The following is a 4,358-nucleotide window of genomic DNA, read 5'->3' on the forward strand; positions in this document are numbered from 1 at the left end:
TGGAGGTGGGGGAGTGGGGTGTGGAGGTGGGGGGAGTGGGGTGTGGAGGTGAGGGGAGTGGGGTGTGGAGGTGAAGGGAGTGGGGTGTGGAGGTGGAGGGAGTGGGGTGTGGAGGTGGGGCTGGCCAACCCTGAGTGGCAGGCTAGTGTGTGAGGAGCCCTGCTCTCCCCAGCTCCCTCACCTCTTTCCGGGTGATCTCACCCAAACGTGAGTCTGTGTTTCTTCTGGGGACAAGCTCCCCTTGGCCATCAGTTCTGCCACACAAATCAAGGGTATGAATGAGGACAAGGCGGGGGCAGGGGAATAATCCCCCAATTTCCTCTCTTAGGAAAGTGAGATGCCTTTAATCCCAGTTTGAAGCCAGCCTGGTCTACATAGCAAGCTCTAGGACAGCCAGGGCTATACAGAGAAATCCTGTCTCGAAAAAACAAAAACAGAGAGGAAGGAAGGAAGGAAGGAAGGAAGGAAGGAAGGAAGGAAGGAAGGAAGGAAGGAAGGAGAGAAGGAAGGAAGGATGGGGGAAGGAGGGAGGGAAGGGGGAAGGCAGACAGGCAGGCAGGCAGACAGACAGACAGAGTGAGTCTGGGAGAGCCTCTCTAGTACCACAAAAACAACAGAGAAAGAGGACTGGGAGGTAGTGGAGGTGGAGCCACATGGAGGAAACTTTGTGGGAGCCACTGAGTTACTCTGGATTGGATCCAAGCTTCTTAAACTGTGGCATGACACCACAAAATAGAGATTTAAAAAAGAAAAAGAAAAAAAAACACACAGAAAGGGTTTCTGAATATGGTACAATCAAAAATTAATAGAAAATCAATCCCGAATGAGTCCAAGGTGCTGCAGTTCTAGATGGTGCTGCTCTGAGACTTCACTGCAGCCTTGGTTCTGAACACACAGCACACGTGTTTTGTTTTGGATTTTTTGGTATTTGGAGGGGCGGGGGTTGAGACAGGGTTTCTCTGTATAGCCCTGGCTGTCCTGGAGCTCACTCTGTAGACCAGGCTGGACTCAAACTCAGAAATCCNCCTGCCTCTGCCTCCCAAGTGCTGGAATGAAAGGTGTGTACCACCACTGCCCAGCCAGCACACGTTTTACACTGTTGAACACTGCCTGCAACACGCGGTGAGCTCTAGGGAATCATCGCCGTCCTTACTGCTCTCATACAAACCACAGATGAATTACAGGGAACAGAGACTGCTTCTGTGATGTGCATCCAGGTGCACACGCGTGTGGAGGGTTAGGGGACGGAAGCCTCCAATGCTGTTCCTCCAGAGCTAGCCACAGGAGCCTTTTTTGTCTTTTTGAGATAGGGTCCTACTATGTAAACCAGGCTTGCCTCAAACTCATAGAAATTTTTAAGTGTCTGCCTCCCAGGTGCTGGGATTAAAGGCATATCCTACTATATCTAGCCATTTTAGTATATAAAACGGTCTTTTTATTGTCTTGGGCTCAACAATTGGGCCAGGCTGGCTCCAGGCCCACCAGCCCCAGGGGAGTACAAGTGTATGCTAAAATGCCTGGCTTTTCAATATGAGCTCAGGAATCAAACTCAGTTCCTCATGCCTGTATTTGCAAGCATTTACCAGACAGGCTATCTCTCCAACCCTGTCATTCCCCAGCATGTATCAAATTAGTGTTTCTATGGATTGTAGTCAAATGTCTGATTTGAAAAAATTGTTGAGTTGCTGACTTCATTTCATGAAGAAATGAAAACAAAAACAAAAACAAAACAACCACCAGGCAGAGGCATGCAGGAGGGGCTGAGTGTGACGTCAGCCTTACAGTGAGTTCAGGCTAGCCAGGGCCACATAGTGAAACCTTGTCTCAAAAACATATAACAAATACATTTCTTTATGATTTACTATGAGTAAATATTTGATTTGTTAAAAAAAAAAAGTTCTCAGGTAAATAAAAATTCTGGGATTCTGAGTTTTGAGCTTCTGGGTACAAAGAAAACTGAAGTACAGGCACATGGGCCGGGGTTTGAGAAAAATTAGTAGAAACGGAAACAAAGAGATGGGGAAATTGTGACTCTACATTTTATCCGTCACCCCACCCTGGTCCCCTAAAAAGGAAAAAAGACTGCACTCAGCGGACATACTGGGCCTGATCAACTCCTAATCCAAATGCCACGCTTGGAGCCCTTCCTCTCTCCCAGGCTCATACCCGCTATGTTCCAGCCTCTTCAGGTACAGTAGCAGGTCCTCAGCAGGCAGGGCACCCCAACCCCGAGCCTGGTACAGGCGTAACAGCTCAGACACATCCACCAGGTTGAGCCCATCTGTAATGAGCGGCAAGTTGGCACCGTTCCCAAGGCCTTCTCTCCCAGCCTGTGTCCATTTCCTGAGGAACCCAGGATGGCCTCAGGCAGTTCCTTCCCTTCCCCTGGCACAGCCGGACCTCCTTACCTTTCTCTGGGGAGCCAGTGCTGAGACCACTGCCTTGTAAATTGGCTGAGGGAAGCCCGTGGACCCTGAAGAGACTCGATGCCATGGCTAAGGGAACTTTGGTTTTGTGGACAGGAGGTGGAAGTCGGGGCACTTGAGGGGCCTCCTCCCAAGACGAGACAGCCCGAGATCCTGGCACTAGAGAGAGGCACAACCATGAACACAAGGTAAGCAAAAGCCCAAACAGGCGGCTAGGGCTCAGAGGTCCTGGGTTCAATCCCTCGCACAAATGAAACTTGGCATCATGATGCATGTCTGTACACACAATTCTTAGGGAACAAAGACAGGGTGATGAGAGTCCAAGGTCACCTTTGACTACATGAGATCATGTCTCAGCAGCAAAGATGACAATCCTAATAACATTTTCCTATGTACTATGAAGTAAAGAATAGTTAAGTATGATATTTCAATGATCACAATGACTGGTCATTTAAATGAGATTTTAAAATTTAATTTAATTTTATTTTTTTGCTTTTTTGAGACAGGGTTTCTCTGTGTAGCCTTGGCTGTCCTGGAACTGAACTCACTCTGTAGACCGGGCTGGCCTCGAACTCAGAAATCCGCCTGCCTCTACCTCCCAAATGCTGGGATTAAAGGCGTGCGCCACCATGCCCAGCTAAGTGAGAACTTTTAAATTTAGTTATTTTAGGTGTTAATGATACATTGAAAAGTACCAGAAGTAGTTGTTTCTAACACTACCAGTTTTAATGATAAATTAATTTAGAAATGGAATCCAAATCCAAGCCAGGCACCGTGAGTCACTCTATAAACCCAGTATTTGGGGACTAGTTGCTCAGAGTTCGAGATCAACCCGATTTACTTAGCAAGTTTGAGGCCAGTCTGGACTACAGAAGGGACCCTGTCACAGAAGACATGCACACAACAACAGAAGAAACGGGATCCAAATTCAGATGAATCCGTATAATCTCTCTATGGGACTACTGTGGCCTTGTCTCTAATTCAAGGTTGCTTTACATGCTAAGACAGCCAAAGTCCTTCATAGGTAACAGAGCAGAGCCAAGTCCTACCTCCAGCTCCTACTCCATCCTAGATCACCAATCCCCACCTCTCCTAGGCCGTCCTGCCCTTCTTCAGAGTTGGAACTCACCAGCCTTAGGGGGCAACAGGTCGGCCGAGGAGTTTCCATTGCTCTGAGGCGCTGTCTCCAGCAGCTGGGGAAGGAAGACAGGAGGCTGCTCTAAAAAAAACTGGGAGAAAGAAACCTAGGCTCTCAGGGGAGTCTGAGGCTAGGGTCAGTGACCTAAGTTCCAAAGGACAATTATGGACAAAGAATGAGACAGAGTGATTGCTAAGACAAATAACTGGTCCTAAATAAGGCAAGGAAGGGGCTGGGGAGATGGTTCTGGGACACTGAGCAAGCATGGGGATCCGAGTTTAATCCCCAACATCTACATAAAAGCTACACATAGCTGTGAATGATGGTGCAGCCGTTAGTCCCAGCACTGGGGAGGACGGCAAATCTCTGCGAGTTTGAGGCCAGCCTAGTTTACAGAGTGAGTCACAGGTCAGCCAGGGTTACATAATGAGGCCTTCTCTTTAAAAAAACAAAACAAAAACAAAAAGCCAGGCATGGCGGAGGGTGGAGCAGTCATTTCTAAAGATTTATTTATTTATTATATGTAAGAACACTGTAGCCATCTTCAGACACTCCAGAAGAGGGAGTCAGATCTTGTTAAGGATGGTTGTGAGCCACCATGTGGTTGCTGGGATTTGAACTCTGCACCTTTGGAAGAGCAGTTGGGTGCTCTTACCTGCTGAGCCATCTCACCAGCCCGGAGCAGTCATTTCTAACCTCAGCACTTTGAAAGCAGGGAAGAGAGAGACAGGATAGTCCTGGGTGCTCACTGGCTGCTCCAGCCAACTAGTAAAGTCTAGGTTCAGTCAGAGACA

The 4,358-nt window shown here is 48.1% G+C and overlaps 1 protein-coding gene across 5 annotated transcripts in view; it reads right to left on the reverse strand.

Moving 5' to 3' along the window:
* Positions 1-4,358, reverse strand: part of Cntrob (centrobin, centriole duplication and spindle assembly protein) — a 23,641-nt gene that overhangs the window by 772 nt on the left and 18,511 nt on the right. For 3 of the 5 annotated variants that reach the window (XM_029546587.1, XM_029546586.1, XM_029546585.1), the window contains exons 15-18: positions 3,556-3,655; positions 2,409-2,585; positions 2,167-2,281; positions 182-254 (exon numbers count right to left, since the gene is read on the reverse strand). In XM_029546587.1, the coding sequence (XP_029402447.1) occupies positions 182-254; positions 2,167-2,281; positions 2,409-2,585; positions 3,556-3,655 (465 nt within the window). The remainder of the gene's footprint in view (positions 1-181; positions 255-2,166; positions 2,282-2,408; positions 2,586-3,555; positions 3,656-4,358) is intronic. The other 2 variants (XM_021212558.2, XM_029546588.1) reach the window with 2 other exon arrangements.

The sequence above is a fragment of the Mus pahari genome, chromosome 14, assembly GCF_900095145.1.
Source record: "Mus pahari chromosome 14, PAHARI_EIJ_v1.1, whole genome shotgun sequence".
NCBI lineage: Eukaryota > Metazoa > Chordata > Mammalia > Rodentia > Muridae > Mus > Mus pahari.